This window comes from Oxyura jamaicensis, chromosome 7 (genome assembly GCF_011077185.1).
Source record: "Oxyura jamaicensis isolate SHBP4307 breed ruddy duck chromosome 7, BPBGC_Ojam_1.0, whole genome shotgun sequence".
Taxonomy (NCBI): domain Eukaryota; kingdom Metazoa; phylum Chordata; class Aves; order Anseriformes; family Anatidae; genus Oxyura; species Oxyura jamaicensis.
This window is the reverse complement of record NC_048899.1, coordinates 28030470-28048308: the sequence shown is the minus strand read 5'-3', so window position 1 is coordinate 28048308 and position 17839 is coordinate 28030470. Positions and strand designations below refer to the sequence as shown.

At 36.4% G+C, this 17839-nt stretch overlaps 1 protein-coding gene across 1 annotated transcript in view; it reads right to left on the bottom strand.

The window, feature by feature from the left end:
- Positions 1–6575: 6575 nt before the first annotated feature.
- GYPC (glycophorin C (Gerbich blood group)) overlaps positions 6576–17839 on the bottom strand; it is a 31738-nt gene continuing 20474 nt past the window's right edge. The window contains exons 2-3 of the mRNA XM_035331604.1: positions 11542–11592; positions 6576–9074 (exon numbers count right to left, since the gene is read on the bottom strand). Coding sequence (XP_035187495.1) covers positions 8878–9074; positions 11542–11592 — 248 coding nt within the window. The 3' untranslated portion in view covers positions 6576–8877. The remainder of the gene's footprint in view (positions 9075–11541; positions 11593–17839) is intronic.

Genomic DNA, 17839 nt, shown 5'->3' with positions numbered 1-17839 from the left:
GATAAAATGACATAAACACGTTTCACAAATGATACAGCAGAGGGAAAATGAAACAAAAATATTAGTTTGTCTTTGTGAAAAATTTACATACAGAGCAGAACTGTTGGAAGATAAGTTGTCCTAGGGAATAATGACCTCATATTAACTTGTTTAGTTAAAACTACTTTTTCCTCAGACTGAATGTTTATTTACCCTTGATTACAGGGAGGAGACGATTCTGAGGAGTTAAGAGTTTTTATTTATTTATTTTTCCAGAAATATTTCTGCCTTGGCCAAGAAATTGTTTTATAGAAAACATTTTTTGGTCCATGCCCGAACAATATTCTGGTAAAGTTTTCTTTTACCCCTTCAGTGTCCCTCTGCTTTGGGTAGGGAGGCTGACTTATTTTGGGACTGTGACCTTCATTTCAGGACTATGTCATTACCTTCCATAATGAAACAGCAGTATTTGTGTGGGTTTGACAAAACTGTTTTATTAAGTTATAGTTTTTGACTTTGAGAGACAAATAAAGCATCAATAATCCCCTCACTCTCATCAGAACTAGATGTCTGAACAGATCAGCCAGAATGTAATCAGAAACTTTCTGATGCTAAAACCGAAATTTTCTGAAACTTTCTGATGAGAGGACAAAAACTAGACTGGAGGGATGGGGCAAAATGAAAAAATTGGGACAGGTTTTAAAAACCCGTGTAACTTATACCTCTGAGTGGGACAGTGAGTACACAGAACGGTAGGTCAGATAAGGTTTAAAGTAATCTGATCCTGAACTATTTGCTCTGCTACTTGGGCCTGTAATTCATTTTTCACTGCAGTCAGTAGAGCTGCAAAGCTGAGAGATCTGGTTAAACTTAAACACAGCTGCCAGATGGGTTTTGAGGGGAAGGAGGGAGGAGAGATATTGAATGAGAAGACTAAGAAAAATAATTCTTTGGGAGCTGGGCAGAAGTCTCTATGACTGATTCTTGTGGCTTAACTTTTGGCATGTGTTCAGCACCTTGCTGTTCAGGGGAATCATCTTGTTCCTGATTCTGTGCCATGCCTTTCATTTTTCATTCTGCTTTCTTACGTCCTGGTGTCAGAAGCATCACTCATGTCATGCAAAAAGAAAGACTGAGAGAGTCCTGAGCTCCCTTCATGGACTGATGGTCTTTATCCCTTCACCAGAAAGCTGAGAGATGTAATAATATCTCTGATTCTTCCACTTCTGTTCTGGCAGGTAAGCTGTGCTGCTTTTGAACAGAAGGGAATGGAGAAATTTCAGTGCTATAGAAGTTTTGAGCACAAGGTTCTATTCATGCATAATATTACAGCAATATTAGAAAAGGTATGGTGAGCCTTGAGAGTCACACATACTTTCATGAAACAAATTTTATGAATGGAAAGGAAAGCAGAAATTGACACTAAGGAATGGCAGAAAGTATAATTTAATTGAAATACAATATAAAATCTTGTTTGAATTAAATATGATTTACAGCAGACTTTATTAAAATACTATTGATCACTCCATTAGGTGTTAGAATGGATAAAGATGATTGTTCTCAGTAATTGAGAATGTGGTGTTGAGTTGCATTTTATCAGCATATCCATATGTCACAGAGAAAAGAGCTTTCAAGTAAATCTTCTAGCAATCCTCCTGGGAGATTAGATACTTTTTTTCCAAGATACTGCAGACTGAGTCACCACTCAAGTCTTCCTGGTCATTAGCCACACATCATAAATTAGGAAACCTCTCTCTGTGCAGCCTTAGCAAGACTAGCTGCAGAAAGTTGGATGTTAAGGTTTGTTTTTTTTTAAGCTGAAATAGAAATGTTAATTAAAATCTTTGCTGGGAAACAGGTTGATTATAGCAAGGTCTGGACCCTTTTCTTTCTTATTGTAGTCAGAATATTCAGTGCCAACTCTAGGTTCAGCAATTTGATTTAAGAGATTTGAAGGAAATCATACGTGTATGTTGAATGTCACTATGTGATGGCATGTACTGCTGAACACTTATTTTCACATGATTTCCTTTTTTGTTATTTTTTTTCTTTACTCAGCTCTTTGTTTCTGCTGTAAGCTTGTCAAATACTGATCATCCATAAAGGGAGAATTTGGTCCCAACACACTTTCATTATTTCTTGGCAAACAGCCAATGGCCAGCCTCCATGGAATTACATACCGTGTGCTGCTGCTGTTAACAGTATAAGCCATCACAGATTTGGGTTGCTGAAGCACCTCCAATAACATTGAATCTCACTGTTAGATGTGTTAGGAAGTCAAGGTCAAAATATCATATGCGCTGGCTAATCATGGAGGATCCAGTGGGTGTTCTTCAGTACTCATACCCCCTGCTTGTCACACCAGCAAGAACACTGCTAATGAATCATTCGGCTACTGCTGGCCTCCTAGCACTCCAACACATCAAAGTCCTGTGGCACATGAAAGGTCCAAAAGAAGAGCTGTTCTTACCTCAACTTCTTCGCTTATAGATATTAAAACTTGCATGATCCACTATCTTTCTGGTACCCTGCAAAGTGTAGCCATTTTGAGGCATCATTTGACCCATTAGCATATTGCTTAAGAGCCACTGTTATTTTTTTTTTTTTTTTTTTATATATATATATATTTATATATATTATTTTTCCCACCATCAGCAATGATCTTTGTGTTTAAAAAAAAAAAAAAAAGGTGGCAGAAGCAAAATAACAATAAATATTACACTAGGCATAGCCTCTGTATTCTTTAACTGGGGACATACTAAGTTAAAACAGAAGTTGTATGGGAAAGCATGAAGAACAAAACAATCGTGTTTGCACTTGGTAGTAGCAGCTGGGAGGAAGGCAGGCCATCCTTCTGTAATTATTCATTAAATGTTTATGAGCCTGCCTAGAATTTTTATAAACACCGTGCCTTAGATAACAAACCAGCATACAGATCCACATTGACATCCACAGGGCAGTGTTCCTTCAAAGTAATTGTTTGATTCCTTATTTGAAGTTTAACTACTTCCTGTATCTATCAAAAGCTTCTGTTGCTTTTTTAATGCAAACACTAGCAGTATATCTTTTAGAGTTTCTGTGCGCTATTAAGAAAAAATTCTGGCCTACTTATCCTTTTTGATCTACATTCTTAGGTAAACAATATAATTGGTGATTCTAAAAGTTCATGATATTTTAAAACCAAACAAAAGTATGAGAACAGTCTTTGAAATGCTGAAAATTACAACTTTAATTATAAATTTATTTATTTATTTATATTTTTGACTTTTTTTCAGTTCAAAGTAATTTACACCAGCCGTGTATTAATAGCTTTGAAAAATACAAACATTATAGTCAGCTTTAACATACAATCAGAAGTAAGCTTTGAATACTGTATCTGCTCTTCTTGCCATAGCAATGCTGCAATTCAAATAGACTTTAATACAATATATCAGATTCTTTCAACCACATGTACAGATTGAAACAACAGAAAAATGATGTAAAAAAAAAAAAAAGATTATTCTGAAAGATCAGCTCTTTTAAAGATTTCTACCTTAACTTAGAGTGTTTCTTTCTTACATGGGTGGGAATTGAATTTTCTTGCAAGAAGAATAAATATCGTCAGTGAAATTATTGTTCTGTTGAATTCAGTGGAATTTTATCCCAACCAAACAAGGAATCATCGCATAGAATACTGATTACATATTTCCAGTCACTAGACAATATATTGAACTAGAGAAAGACCTCTACTACCATAAACATTTCATTTCTTTGTAATATGGTTGAAATTTTTACTCACTATTTAAGTTTTTCTTTGATATCATTAGTTTTCTTTATTAACTACCTGAATTTCCAGACCTTAAATATGTGTTTCTTGCTTGTTCAGGGGTTCTTTAGTGTTCTGTCTTTTATGAACTGCTGCTGTGAAGCTTCTGCATTTTCAAAGCACACAAAACCTTCTTATGTGAAGAACTGAGAGATTTTAGAAAAAGCAATAAACAGCTCTTAATATATTTAATAAGGGTGTTCTTTTGGTGTTTATTTTCTAACAATTTTTGATTGGACTGGCACATGCAAGGAATTCAAACACCTCATATAATTCAAAGAAATTTGTTGTCAGCATTTACCTTCAACAAACGCACTTTGATTTTTTCAAAGTTCACTATCTATTTTGTTTGATTAAAAAAACCTGCTCTCCATCTTTATTGGCATCTAGTTATCTTCTCCCACTCTGTATCTTTATACTAATTTACATCTTGTATCAGGATTTCCTGTACTCTGTAAGGAATCCCCGTAGGCTGTGGCTTACAATGCTACCCTACCTAGACTTCTGCTATACGTGTTACAGCATTTTTTTCTGCATTCCCTGCTGAATGAGAACAGTCCTTTTTATTTTCCCTCTGTGGTGTTCTTCCAATGATTTCTAGATTTGATTTAAAAGAAAAATCCATGTTGATGTTTCTGATGAAATCCTATGGTATTATTTTTAATAGACTCACAAAGTGATTTGGTCCTTTTTTTTTCTAAAAAGAATAAAAATGTTTAAATCCTCTGCAAGACTGCATTAATGTGCAATGGCACTTTGGCCCCAGGGAAACCTGGAATGACAGTGGCCATGCCTAAGAAAAAAATGTGTACCAGGTCCAATAAATGGTAGTCAGATACATGGTTGGGACTAACTGCTTTTGGATAAAACTACTCTGCTGAGCTTCAGGTGCTGACACTAATAAGCAATTGTTGTGCAGGGGAGGATTCAAGTATTCTACAAAATTGCAAGAAATTCAGTTCCAGATGTTAAGGCAGGACAGGAGAATATAGAATATGGGAAGCCAAGTTCAGTTTTTTTTTTTTTTTTTTTTTTTGGTTTGTTTGTTTGTTTTAATGTTTATGTAATGTTAACAAGAGACAGTTTAAAAAGAGATTCATTTCTCTTTGCCAGCAATATTTTATTTATTTTCAGTGAGAATATCTGGAAACTCCATGGATCCACTCTTAAAACTCACCAATGTCACCAGAAATATTATGTTTAACTTTTGTCATTTCCATATATCTTTAGAAAATGTGTATTCCTGTAACATCATATTTATTCTGTCTATTCCAAAATATACTGTTCTTTTTCACGCACAGTTTTCTTGGACATTATTGAAAAATGATTTGTGTTTGTAAACATGGGCTGTAGCTTTCAGTGCACGGTGGGATTCCAGAAGTTTTCAAGAAGAATAAAGGAATCAGGACAAAATTCCTGCTTCAGGAATCATCATCCTGATTCCTTGTTTAGTGAACTCTGAAGGTTTATAGCATTCAATTTAACTAACTAACCAGAGTTTGCAGTACTAGCTTCAGATCCCTTTTCTCTGAAAAATGTGTCAAATGTAAACTTTGTAAATCAATCTCAGACCAGGTTGGGCAGGTTTGATCAAATTTGACACTGGGTGGGAAGTCTAAAGTTAAAACTTTTGTGAAAATTGGCTCTTAGCCATCAGAGACAGACATAGCATCCTCAACGATAAAAATAAATGAATAAGTAAATGGCCAGTCATAGGGATGCCATGGGGAAGTCAAGGGGGATCTAGCTGGGAGCCTGGGTGACTGCATGTGGGAATTGGAGGCATGGTTGGGGAAATGTAGCAATAGAGAGTCGCAGGACAACTGGACCCTCAGCAAAAGAGGAGCCTGTTTTCTTACTTCTCCTATTCAGGAAGCAAATAGTTAAAATCAATTGATCATTGCTTATGAAAAGATATGGCTGCCAATCTTGATGCTGTACATAACATTTGCTTTAGAACAGCATGTTGCTTGCAGAAGGATGTTTTGCTAATTTTTAGTTCTAAAAGCAATAGGAATCTTGTAATGCACTCTTTTTTACAATTAAACTGAATGACTCAAGACAGTAGAGTTATTGTATGAGTAAAAAAAAAAAAAGCAGGAGGAAGTCATTAGAGTTCTGCCAGTCATTCAGATGTCATGGGCTTTCTTCATTACAAATAAAAGTTTGTCCTGAAAAAAAAAAAAAAAAACACAACACACATACAAATAAACAGAAAATTGCCAAAAAAAACTATCTCTGTTCAGCATGCTTGAGTCATTTCTAAATACACAAAGTCCTGGAACCCAAAAGGACACTGTAAAAAAATAAACTAGCTGAAACTGTAGCTCTTGCCAGAGTCACTGCTCTGCAAACATTCAAAGTGGTTCATTACTGATAGGGAAGCTGTTGCTGTACATTTTGTTAGCATGGATGAATAGGAAAGTAGAATAAAGAGATTTAATTAAGCTACTAAGAAGGGATACAGTCAAAGACCAGTAGTTGCATTCAGTTAGGGAAAGCAATGACAGAAAAGTCTGGCGTTGACTGAACTGGTAAGAATTGGCTGAGCTCTGCTCAATTCATGTTGTATCACCAGAAAATCTGACTCCTGTAGTTCAAATGTGTGCAGTTAACAGTCTGGATCAATCCACTTTATAATTAAAATACCCAACCTTCCACCAAAACAGACACTAATTCAGGTTTTCCCATGTTGAAACAGGTATGTCACAGTTGTCTAATTAGAAGCAGCAGGATCAAGTTGCAAACAAACAACAACAACAAAAAACACAAAAAAACAGAATTTCATGACTGGGGAGGGAAACTGGAATTTATTCCTCATGACCCTCACACCTTGCTCTGAAGTCAATTTTCTTCAACAGCCAAACCTACATCAGGCAGTTCTGGGTAGATGAAAGTGTACAGAAGGTGATGAAAGGTTGGCAGTCTTTTATAGGTCCTGATAGCACTTGAAGAAAGATTTTTGGTGTTCCCATGGCTTGTGTGAGAGATGCAGCAGAGCTCGTCACCCTATTTACCCTCCCCTCAGTGGCAATACTTACATTCTTATTGAGCTGGAGGGTCAGGAATCTTCAGTTTTACAAACTCAGTCTTACAGCTAAGATGAGTTAATTTCTCCAACACTTGTCCCAGAAAAATAAAAGCAGATTCCTTTTTCAAAAGCAGTAAAAAGATTAAAACAGTAACGTATCCTAGAAGAAAACAGTAATATTTGAGCTCTACTAGTGCTGGATTGCATGCATGTTGTACTTCTCTAGCCACAGAATAGAACGTGGCTATGCAATAGTATGTTATGAAAAAAATATCTTAAGCATTTAGTAAATTTGGCAGGATTTTGATATTCTTTGGTTAAAATGCAAACACATGGAGATTAAAGATCTAAGGTACTGGTATTTTAAGAATAATTCAATGTCCATCTACTTCAGGTACTGAGAAAAGACTGCATTTGTAATTGAAAAGATGAAAATATCCCAGTTCTCCACTTGGGTCATCACAGTCTTTTCTTGTGCTGATGTCTTTTCACTATAACATTTTTGTGGCCATCATCGATAATGTATGCTGGAGTCCAGGAGCTTTCAAGCTTTGGTGCCAAGAAGTGACCATGAGTGTGTCTTGAAAGCAGTTGTAGATGACTTTATATGTGTGTGTGTGTATATATACACACACTTATATATAGATATCGAAACACAGGAAAAAACATACTGAGTTGAGCAGAGCTCATCAGTGCCTTATTTGTTATCTTGTATTTCTTCCCCTCTATTTTCAGTAGTCCAGGGCACCATTGCAGCTGGGGATGAGCAGGTGCAGAAAACAATTATCCTATTTCTGGAGCTAATTGTGGACTTCAATTAGGAAGCTAGCTTACTGGGTTAAAGAAACTCATCACCATTGATTTTTAGGCAAGGAATAAGATCTTTTCATGTGAACCACTGTGACTAATCTATTTATTTATTTCTATTAAAGCATTGATGGTCAGTGTAACTCTCTTATCTAGGACAATGCAAAGGATATACAGAGTCCATACGGATGGAGACATCAATACAAGCCAGTGGCATTCAGATGAACAAGCTTCTTTTTAGTGACAGTCTTATGGTTGCATTTACAAAAGATTTATCAGTATATGCACCAGAACAGAATTCCTCTTCTTGCAGAAATCCAAAATCTTGCAAGCGGGTTTCTGAGAGAATTTTTCAATGCAAAATAAATAAATACTTGGGGAAAAAATATCTTAACTTGAAAAAAATCTAGCTGAGCTCCACTGTTTCAAAAGGCCTGCTCAAACCAAGATGCTTTACCTTTTAATACCCATCTATCTATGCATGCATGCAGGGAATCTACCAACTAATTGGAATTATATTTGCAAGTCTACTGACTATTATATTCTACAGTGTAAAATCCAACATTTTGCAGTTCTCAAGCTACCATGCAGGGCAAATTAGAAAAAAAATCTTTCATTCTTACATTTTCCATGGTTTTCAACAATTTTGTTTCTTTGAAGTCTCTTTGACTTTTATGATTTTAAAATTCTAAAAATTCAAAAAAGAAAAGTCCCAGTCTAAATTCCCAACAAACAAACTCCCCTGTGCCAATAAAATTGTACTTTTAGAGAAGGGGGGAAATATCTGGACAACAAAGCTTATTTGTTCCAGCTACCTCAGCTTTATCTAGTTGAATGTTTTTTCTGTGACCATTTGAAATTCAGTTTCAGGTAGTTCTGTATAATATCAGCATCGGATGCATCATTAACTCCAAGAGGATGTTTTCCATTGGCATCTGCTATTTTCACCAAATGTCAAGGCTTGACATTTGCTATCGTTATCTGGTTTTGGTGTATCACTCATACTGAGATTTTGTTTCTTCTTATCTGATATTGATTTCAACTGTGACCAGCTGTGTTGCTAATAAAATCAACAGGCAAGTATCTGGCATTTAGCTCTTCATGGGCAGAGAAAAAGAAACAACCCAGTGACAAAATAAAGAGATACTTTTCAATTAGGATGCTTGCCTGTATCCTCATATTATCCATCTCTTAGCACTTCTGTAGTATTTCTGATTGATTCCCTTGGGGAAGTCTCCATGGAAATCCTTGCCTCTCAGATGAAATATTCCTTTTTACTCTCATCCACAGCTTCCTGGAGAGCAGGGTCGTTTTTCAAAGCAGCATCAGCACTTTCAGCAAACTCAGTTCCTTTTGCCTCATTGGTGTGGTAGGTGCCCTTATGCCTGTACATGTACCGGACCATCACAACCAGTAGGCAAATGAGGACAAATACCACTGCAGCAATCACACCTAGAAGAAAGGTACCAGTTAAATGCATTGTCAGTAATAAAATACAAGCAGCATATTGCAGCCAGGCATCACAACTTCAGTTACTTGACAGGGAAAAGTCTATGTATCACAAGATATTCACATGTTATAATGGCTAGGGTCAGAACAGATTACAGGTGAAACAAACTGATGAGCTGACATTGTCAAAAGCAAGATGGGACATACGTACTGCAGAAATGCAGATCAAAGTGTTTCTAGCTTTCTTTCAAAATCAGTGGCTTGATTTGCTTGAATTCACTGGAACTACACAGTTCATTCCACAATGAGAAGAAATATGACAACCGAAAGCAAAACCAATATGTTTCTTTCATATTTATGGTACTATATATCCTGGGTAGTTTGCAGGAAACCTGATCCTATCCCACTGAGTGTATTCAATTTCAGGAGGAGTTAAGGCCACTGAATATTTCTTAGGAGACATTCAACAAGTAGCAGGAGCCATGTACCTGCAGTACTGCTTTATATTTGGGAGCTGCCATCTCATGCTGTGCTCTAATTAAAGAAGTTGTAGTGAATGTGGAAGTGACACCTAGGAGGAGGAAGGGGTTATGGGTAGAACTTTTCTGTCTCCCAGACTAAAACGAATCACTAGCTGTGTGTTGACTAGACAAAAATTTCCATAGGCAACCTAAATGTGCATAGGACTAAACTGTGAATGGAAGCACTCCTAGTAAAGGAAAGTAATTCAGTAATTCTCCAGGGATGATTGTGTATTAGGAGAACACTTCATGTCCTCTCTTCCCAGAGTCCTTTGTCTTTTTTTTTTTTTTCTTCTTCCTTTTCTATGAGGAAAGGTGGAAGTCCAGAAAAAGAGGCACCACTGATAAGTCCATAGCTAAAAAACTACAAGGCCTTCCTCTCAGATCAAACTGATCATTTAAGAATCCAAAAGATAAATAAAGTGTTATGAAGCTGATTTATTGAACTTCTATGCTTTTACATTTTTTTCTTTTCTCTCTCCTTTTTTTTTTAAAACAATACTGAGCTGATTCTATGTTCATGTGACTTCAGGACCAGGGGATTAAAGAAGTCAGCCAAATATTAAAGAAATACACAATAAGAAGCACCAGAATAGGATAATCCTAGAGAAAAAGAAAACCAAACCTAAACAAACAAACAAAAAAAAAAGTGGAGAGTGTGAAGCTGCTGTGAGGATGCAATAGGTAAGATTTTATCTGATTAACTGTAGGCATCTACATTATGGGAGGCTCCATCTGAGTTAGTCCACTTGGGCTTCTTCTACAGTCAGTAGACCAGAGGGGGTGATTCCTGTCCTAGAAACAAATGTTTGTGTTTGGACAGATGAATCACACCCTGGAAAGGTCTGCAATTCTGCAGTGACAATGAAGAGTGTGTAGAGAGTGCACCGCTTTTGTCCCCTGTGTTCAAGATATGTGTCAGCAGCAGGTATCTCCAAAGCTTTGGATTTATCAGCATCAGTAACCAAGTTTGGATACTCTATTGATGTGAAGATGGGGGACTAAATAGAACATTGGCAATGTGAACAGCAATGATAACTCTATCTTAAAAATATGCTTGCAATGCTATCCCACAGATTTTGTGATGCCTGATTCTGGAAAGTGAAGTTATTGCTAACAGAAATTAAATTGCTCATACAGAGAACTTTAGGTTTACAATAATATCTTAGTTGCACTGGGGGCTTCATCAGTTTTTAGGACCTCACTGGTATCCCATGACACAAGAGGCTTTAATAAGCTTTAGATATAGCACAATATTAATAAGCCTAAGGGACTAAGTACAAATCAATTTACCTGCTACTTGTTCATAGAAAGCTGAAATCAAAGTTACAGGAGATGGGACCTGAGGGAAATATAACAGAACCTCTCCAATTTGCACTAATGATTGGTATACCCCCTTGTGAATGGCTGAAATTAGTGCGTTAGCATGGAAATGAACAAACACAATAAAAGTAAAAAGACAGGGTTCTCTCTGTGAACATAGCTTTGTTCATTTATCCTGACAACTGTATTTAGTTTGAATGCATGAGGGAGCTTTAATGGAACACCAGGAAATGCTCTTTGGTATGTTCTGTAAGAATAAAGGTTCCATTGGTGTGAGTTAGTGTGATTCAAATCAAAGATGTCACACCAGTTTTGTATTATATGATAGTCTTGGACCAGGGAATGATGAGGAATATCAGAGACTGACTTTTCTACTGGACATTTAGATTCTTGTCTAAAAGGAAGAATGGATGGGGGTGGTACTGCTCGATGGTTTATGCTCATTATCTCATCTCGTTATCTTGCCAATAGCCCCTCTGGGAGCAGATTTCCCACTGGCCTAATTAACTCTAATTGTGCTGCTCCTGTTGTCTTGTCAGCAAAGGAGGGGGTTTGCAAAATGCAAGAAACCAACCATCCTGCTGTTTTAATTCTAATGGTGCCACTAAGTATGATCTGCTACTTACCTCCAATAACAGCCACATCTGCTCCAGCTGAGGAGTTCTCAATGTCTCCATCTATAAATAGATCAGAAGATACAAAAGTTAATTAAAGAAAAAAAAAAAAAGGACTTGGATTACATTAACAGCATCAGCTGTTCTAGTGGTGCTGTATTCTTTTAACCTCTGAAACTCAGAACTTAAACAAGATTTCTCATTAGCAAAAGACAGTTATGAAACATCTCATTAGAACTGGCTGTACTGTAATAGTTTTCTTTCACTATAACAGTAGAAAAAAAAATAGCTAGCCCATTATGCAAACCATCCTGGCCCTCAGGAAAACACCTACTGTTTATCATGAACAGTTACCTGTAACTTCCTCCAGTGAATGATTAAATTAAGAGTGTTCAGGTACTGTGATTACATTCAGAAAGGTAGTATTTAGGGAAAAGAAATATTGACACCTATTTATTTTCCTGTTTATGGCTTTTAGGCTATGATCTTGATCTTGCAAATTAATTTAGCTCTACTGATTTTAATTAGTATTTATTCATCTGGAATATTCTCTTTTTAATCTTAGCATTTATTTTATTTTAAACCTACATTTGGGAATCAAGAAAATCCTGTGGTGAAAAACAGTCTTTGTGTAGAGCAAGTCTGAATTTTGTGTTGATAAATCAAATTACTTTCTTTACTGGATTACAATTCCTTAAAAATATATATATAGTTTTGCAATTTGAAAGCAAAAGAGAAGTATTTGACATATCCTTTCAAGATGTAAGAAGTTGGTCTAAGAGGTTGTAAGGTGCTCAAAGAGCAGTTAGAATTTGAATTGCATTTTGATTATTCAATTATTGAACTTACTAAAAATATCCAAAACAACTAATGAATAGACAGAGTGTTTTGGAGTGAAAAAGAAAAAAAAAAAATCCTAAAAACCAGTGAGGATATTATCTGATTAGACCTTATTATCTGATATAGACCTTTATTGAAAGTAAATTCACATAGATGAGCATTTCTTTGCTAGCTTCTCTGTAGATGATCGAGGTACAAATCTCATCTTATTTTCAGCTCTTTATCTCATGTCATTGGTATCATCTCGTTTACTCTTGAATTATGTGGGTGTCTGAGAAGGTGGTAAATTCCTGGGGTTTGTCCATGCTAGTTTTATGACAGGACACTCTTTTATTATTGTTATTATTATTATTATTATTATTGTATTGTTTCTACAATTCTAAATGCTTTTGTTGTCCTAACTAGGCAACTAGCATTACGTGAGCACTCTTTCTCTTGCTCTCTCTCTGTCCTTCTTCCTATTGGTAAATACAGCGGATAGAAAAGTTCTCTTGAAAATGTAAAAATGTTAATTCCAAGTCCTTCTAATAAACTCAACAGTGGTACTGATATCAACGGCTGATATCTGTCTCTTTGGCTAAATGTGTGAAAGCTAATGTAAAGGTAAGATAGTATCAGAAGCTTTCTCCTTACTCATGACTGGTCTCATATCAGATTGTAATAAATTGAGGAGAGCTGAGAGTCAAAGAATCCCTCTCTTCCCAGTCATGGGACATGTTTTTTTTCTGGAAAGAGAAAGGCCTTCCCTCTCCCAGATGTCCTTCCCACATTTTCTTCCAGATGGAAAGACTGAGAATACCTTGTGTAATTTAAAAGCTCTAATTATGTCTATATCCATTCAAAACCCATGTGCCACAGAAGAGATTAATTGCTTCAAGGTCAGACTGCTCTGTATTTCATAATATACCAAATATATACTGCATGCCAAAAAAACAAGATCCTCTACAGAAATCAAATACTTAAAGGTGTGAATTCTAAAGTGCTTCCCTAACCACATAACTTGGTTCCAAACATAAATTCCAGATCAAATCATGATTCATTTAATTATAAAAAGGTAGATGAGTAACTGCCAGTTCTTTCCTGTTCTTTCCATGTGTCTCTCAGATTCAGATAACAAGCAGGTGCCTTAGCTCTGGTACTTGCCACCAAAGTGCTTTTTGATAATGGATTACAATATCATAATTTTGCAAAAAAAGTTTTCATTGCAATACTGTACTTTCTAAGTTTTCAGAAGAGTGATGGCCCCATCCTGAGCTATCATGTAGTTGGCACTGACCTGTTAAGCTGACAATGTTCTTGCCATTCAGCAAACAGCTAGCACTGTGATGAGGCTTCTTTCACCATAGTTCTCATTTTACTGCAAGGATGAGAGTCCTACTTTTCCTTTGTGTGTCCATTTTTTATCAGGCCAGAATGGCCTCACTGTCCTCTCAGCTGGCTTTTGTTGACTTTTGCTGCATCCTCTGGAGTATCAGGACACTGCAGCTACCGCCAACGGCCTGAATTTTCCAGGGTCTGCTCCCCAGAGCAGTTATGGAGCAAGTATGATGGAGGGGAGAGAGTGACCCTCAGTGCCTGTCTCGCAGTTCTTGAGATTTCACTTTATCCAAAAATAGCAATGTGATACATAGCAATATAATATTTCTGGGTGGGGGGAAGGTATCAGTGTCATTCAAGACTGAACTGGTATCACCCTTCACAAAACACGACCAAGGAAAATGCAAGGCATGTGCTCATCAAATGAGGCTATCTTCCCAGAGTAAGGGTGAGACAACAGCCACCATCCGGACAGGAACATGCTTGGCCAAGAATCTCAGCATGTTCTTTTTGAACTTCCGCTCGGCCTGCGTGGGAAATAAACTGCAATGCCATAGGACTGAATCTTCAATTCTCTAAGCAGAAAAGATATAGAACATACTGACAGAACTTTTAGCTGAGCAAATGTTGTTGACTGGAGCCCTCTTACACCATCTTTATTCTGCTCTTCTTAGCATGCAGAGCACTCAAAGGTCTGTACTTCAGTAACTGCTGTTGCACCTGTTTTGGTTATTTGCCTTTGTTTCAAGGACAGCTTTTGTGTTATCTATTGCTAAACTGCCCTCGCAAAACTTCCTCTCACTGCTATACTGGCCCTTGTCCATAGCTGCAATCTGGTGCCGAGTGTGTTTAGACAGTGTTGTTATTTAGTGCCATTGGTTACCATGAGACACAGAAAGCAACGAGCCTGGGAAAACTTGTTTTTCATAAAACTCCTGGCCATCAGAATGGGTTAGCTAAATCAAGAATAGAACATACAAATCAAATTGTCTGTTGTTGGAAAGTATGTTTGTAAAAGCCAGAATGAAGGGAAAGAAATGCCTTTGTGCCATGACCTGAAATTCATCAAATTCCAGATCTGTCCATAAACTTACAGATAAGGAATTTTGCAATAGAATGACAATTGCTACCTGTCTCATTCTTATCAATCAAATCATGCCAAGAATGCAGCAGCCTCTGAAAGCCTCAGGAATGTTTTTGACTGTAATACTGCAAGTAGATCTCTGGCTTAGCACTTCAAAGGTGAAAAGCCAGTACAAGTAGCTTTCATGTTAACGTAACCAGTGATGATTTTTCCTGCTAAATTTGTCACTAAATCTGTTAAACCTTCTCCTGCAGGTGTGACTTAGTTTATTTATTTATTTATTTATTTATTTTTAGAATAAAACTTGAATTTTGTTAATTTGTTAATTTTGTTTTTCTATTTTAAACTGCTTCCACTCCACTTTGGATGAGGAGCACTTGTTTCAAGTCAGGTCCAGCAGTGAGAATGTTTGAGGTTCAGCTCTCTCCTTATCTTGCTGTACATTTCTCCTGGTAGTTGTGACAGTTTCCTTTGTTCTTTAAATTCCAAATCTGAGTCACTAAAAGCTATAAGTCACTCCCTGCTCAAAATTATGATCATCCTCTTAAAATAATACATATTTTTTTCTCCCTTTCTTTCACACTTGAGATGCATTCAAATCTTACTTTCTAGCTCTTTTCCACAGTACTGAAGACCAAATACACTCTGCAGATGAAAAGTGAAGTTTTGGCATAATTTTGTGATATCAGGAAACAAGACTCTAAAGGAAGCACAAAGTATTAGGACAACCTAGATATATCACAGAATCATAGAATGATTACATTTGACATGGACCTCTAGAGGCTATCTGGTCTGACCCCCTGCTCAAGCAGGGCCACCCAGAGCTGGCTGGCTAGGACCACATCTAGAAGGCTTCTGGAGATCTTCAAGAAGGAGACTCCACCACCTCTCTGGGCTGCCTGTGCCAATGCTCCATCACCTGCACAGCACAGAAGTGCTTCCTGGTGTTCAGACGGAAACTTCTGTGTGCCAGTTTGTGCCCATTGCCTCTTGTCCTGGCACTGGGCACCACTGAAAAGAGCCTGGTTCTATCTTTTTTTCCCCCTCCCTTCAGGTATTCATAAAGATGCAAGACTTACCAGTAAGCTACTTTAGAAGTATAACCATGTGAAGAGATACAAACTAAACAGGACATTTTGCTTACATGGTGAGAGGCAGGGGAATATTTGTTCCTGAAATATGTAGGTATTCTCTCCCACCCAGCATAGAAAGCATAAATTTTAGATTATATTTTTTATTTACTTTATTATAAGATATATAATATATATAAGATATTATAGTTATATATAATTATATAATATATATAATTTTATATATTTATGATTATAAGTAACAATAATAATATATATACACACACTTTATATATTTATTTAATGTCACCTTATAGTTGAGGTATTGTTTTCACCTGCTAATGGAGCTTCCAGAAAAAAAAAAAAAATCAAAAAAAAAATCAGTGCTTCCAGTGCTTGCAGCCTTAGTGGTTTTTCAGTCAGCATTGTAGTTAGCAATTTAAATACCTACCTGTCTGCTTATTATGAATTTGCACAAGGAAAAGGCATGTAAAGAAAATTGTATTTACTAAGGGATCACCTTTTGGAATATTTGACAAGGAAAACATGGGAATCATCCTACAGGATAACTCTAGTCTACTAGCATGAAGTACTAAATCTCTGATGTGCAATTCAGAAGGGCAACCTGATGGGATGACATATACCTAACCTCAAACTTCTCGGTGTCTCTCATTTCCTAAGATAAAACTCCAAACTAAAGCTGGACAAGTGTTTACTGCTAAACAGCATTGAATACGTAAAGAAAAGCATGAGTTTACAGGGATTTATCTTCATGAATCCCTTGCAGCTGTGCGAGATACTGCAGTTTTGGAGTGGGTGAGTCAAGCAGAATAAGTATACAGATATCTATGTTTGATAAGCAGCTTTTGCACTACAATTTACAAAGCCACTTGACACCAGTCAGGCAGCACTACTTCTGCCTTTCCGGATTTTCCTGCCCACAGGCTTGTGCTTCTGATTCATAGAAACCTAAGCCAACCCTTATCATGATGCTCCATTGCTGTCTACTTGTGGTTGTAATCTTGGACGTAGTCTTAGCTGCTAATTTACACTCAGGTAGGTCTCTAAGTGCTTTTCTTAGGTAACCCATTTGCTCTCCTGATGTGCCTGTTTGTTGCATAAGAAACACTTTAAATTCATTCAACCCACTTAATTGATGCATAGTGGTGAATCGTGCAGTGTTTTCCTTCTTAGGTATGCAGACTAGAAAACATGCTGTAAGATTTCCTTTTTAATTGGCTCATCTAACCTCTGTATATATATATATATATATATATACATATATATAAACATGTATATATATACATGTTTATATATATATACACATATATATATACATATATATATAAACATATATATAAATGTTTATATATATATGTATATATATATATACATATATATACAAACAAACAACAACAACAACAACAAACTCCTGCTGGTAGGACTTTTACAAGTGAGGAACAGCCCAACCTGAGCGTGGTGTCCATGGATATGCTTTGCAGATACTGACTATAGGTCAAGAGATGTGTAAGTAGTCTGTAGGCTGAAATGTGCCTTGAGAATTCAACTATTAATTGTTTAATTGTTTTGTCTTAAATATTAGTATGATCCATCTATGGACTTCTGGTAAACAAGGAGTATGTTCAAACTGACTAAGATCCAGTTCGTGATTCAAGCCAGATATGAACACAGTTCAGAGAAGGATTTTCCCTCTTTATTGATTGATCTTTCACACATCACAGATTTGAAAGTGAATTTTAAGTGTAACTTGAGGCTAATGAAAGAAACTTTACTCAGCAATACCTACAAGGAGCCTAGTGAATTCTTTTTTATTTTTTATTTTTTATTTTTTTTTCCCCTGTATCAATTGATATAATACAAGATATCATATGCATTTTGCTTTATTTTAAAAAATCTTAACTTTGAAGGTTGTCTGCCTTTTCATGTAAAGATTTTGAGTGGGGGTTCAAAAACATTCATCACTGATCCAGTTGCTTTC